This window comes from Geospiza fortis, unplaced genomic scaffold (assembly GCF_000277835.1).
Source record: "Geospiza fortis unplaced genomic scaffold, GeoFor_1.0 scaffold55, whole genome shotgun sequence".
Taxonomy (NCBI): Eukaryota; Metazoa; Chordata; class Aves; order Passeriformes; family Thraupidae; genus Geospiza; species Geospiza fortis.
The window spans coordinates 11046679-11047674 of NW_005054308.1; the positions used below are offsets into that span (position 1 = coordinate 11046679).

The following is a 996-nucleotide window of genomic DNA, read 5'->3' on the forward strand; positions in this document are numbered from 1 at the left end:
GAGCGTGCAGGCGGGGCAGCCCGTGCTGCTGCTGGAGCCCCACGACAAGAAGGGCAGCACGGAGTGGAGCCTGGTGGAGGTGAACGGCCAGAGGGGCTACGTGCCCTCCAGCTACCTGGTGACCGTCCCCGTGCAGGAGCCGGCGGGCTGGAGCCTGCCCGTGTGAGCATGCCAGCCCCAGCAGGGCAAGGATGGAGCAGCCAGCCTGGCACCCGAGGAAACCTCACAGGAGATGCTGGAGGGAGGCAGCCCCCGGCTGGGAAGGTGGTGGGAGGCACCCGAGGGACAGGGGCACGAGGATGGCACCTTTTGACAGGATGTGTGAGGGTACCAGGTGCTCTGTGTGTGTTGGCACAAAGCAAAGCAGCACCGGGGAGTGAGGGCAGGTGGCTGCAGTTTATCCAGGGATTTGCTGCAATCCCTGCGAGTGACAAATGTGTCCTGGGGAGATGAGGCAGCATTGTCCCTGCTTAGAGCAGGGTTGAGCAGCAAAGGAGCAGCACTGCAGAGGGGTCCTCAGCCAGGCAGGGGGCACTGAGCACCTGGGCACCTGAGCACCTGGGCACTGGGCACCTGAGTACCTGAGCACTTGGGCACTGAGCACTTGAGCACTGGGCACCTGAGTACTTGAGCACCTGGGCAGATGGGCAATGGGCACCTGAGAACCTGAAAATTTGGCTACTTGAGCACCTGAGTGCCTGAGAAACTGGGCCCCTGCGAATTTGGCTCCCTGGGCACCTGAGAATTTCGCTACTTGGGCACCTGAGTATCTAAGAAACTGGGCACCTGGGCAACTGAGAATTTGGCTACTTGGGAATCTGAGAATTTGGCTCCCTGGGCACCTCAGTGCCTGAGGATTTGGCTCCCTGGGCACCCTGAGCCCTGTGGCAGCGCGGGGCTGTGACCGCCAGAGGGCGCCCCGCACCCGCTCCCGGTGCCCTTCGGGCCCGCGCTGGGAGCGCTGGTGCGGGGGCAGCGGCCGGGTCCGCGGGGGGG

The 996-nt window shown here is 64.3% G+C and overlaps 1 protein-coding gene across 1 annotated transcript in view; it reads left to right on the forward strand.

The window, feature by feature from the left end:
* Positions 1–361, forward strand: part of ARHGEF37 (Rho guanine nucleotide exchange factor 37) — a 10896-nt gene extending 10535 nt beyond the window's left edge. Inside the window, exon 13 of the mRNA XM_031055319.1 lies at positions 4–361. Coding sequence (XP_030911179.1) covers positions 4–166 — 163 coding nt within the window. The 3' untranslated portion in view covers positions 167–361. The remainder of the gene's footprint in view (positions 1–3) is intronic.
* The last annotated feature ends 635 nt before the right edge of the window (positions 362–996 follow it).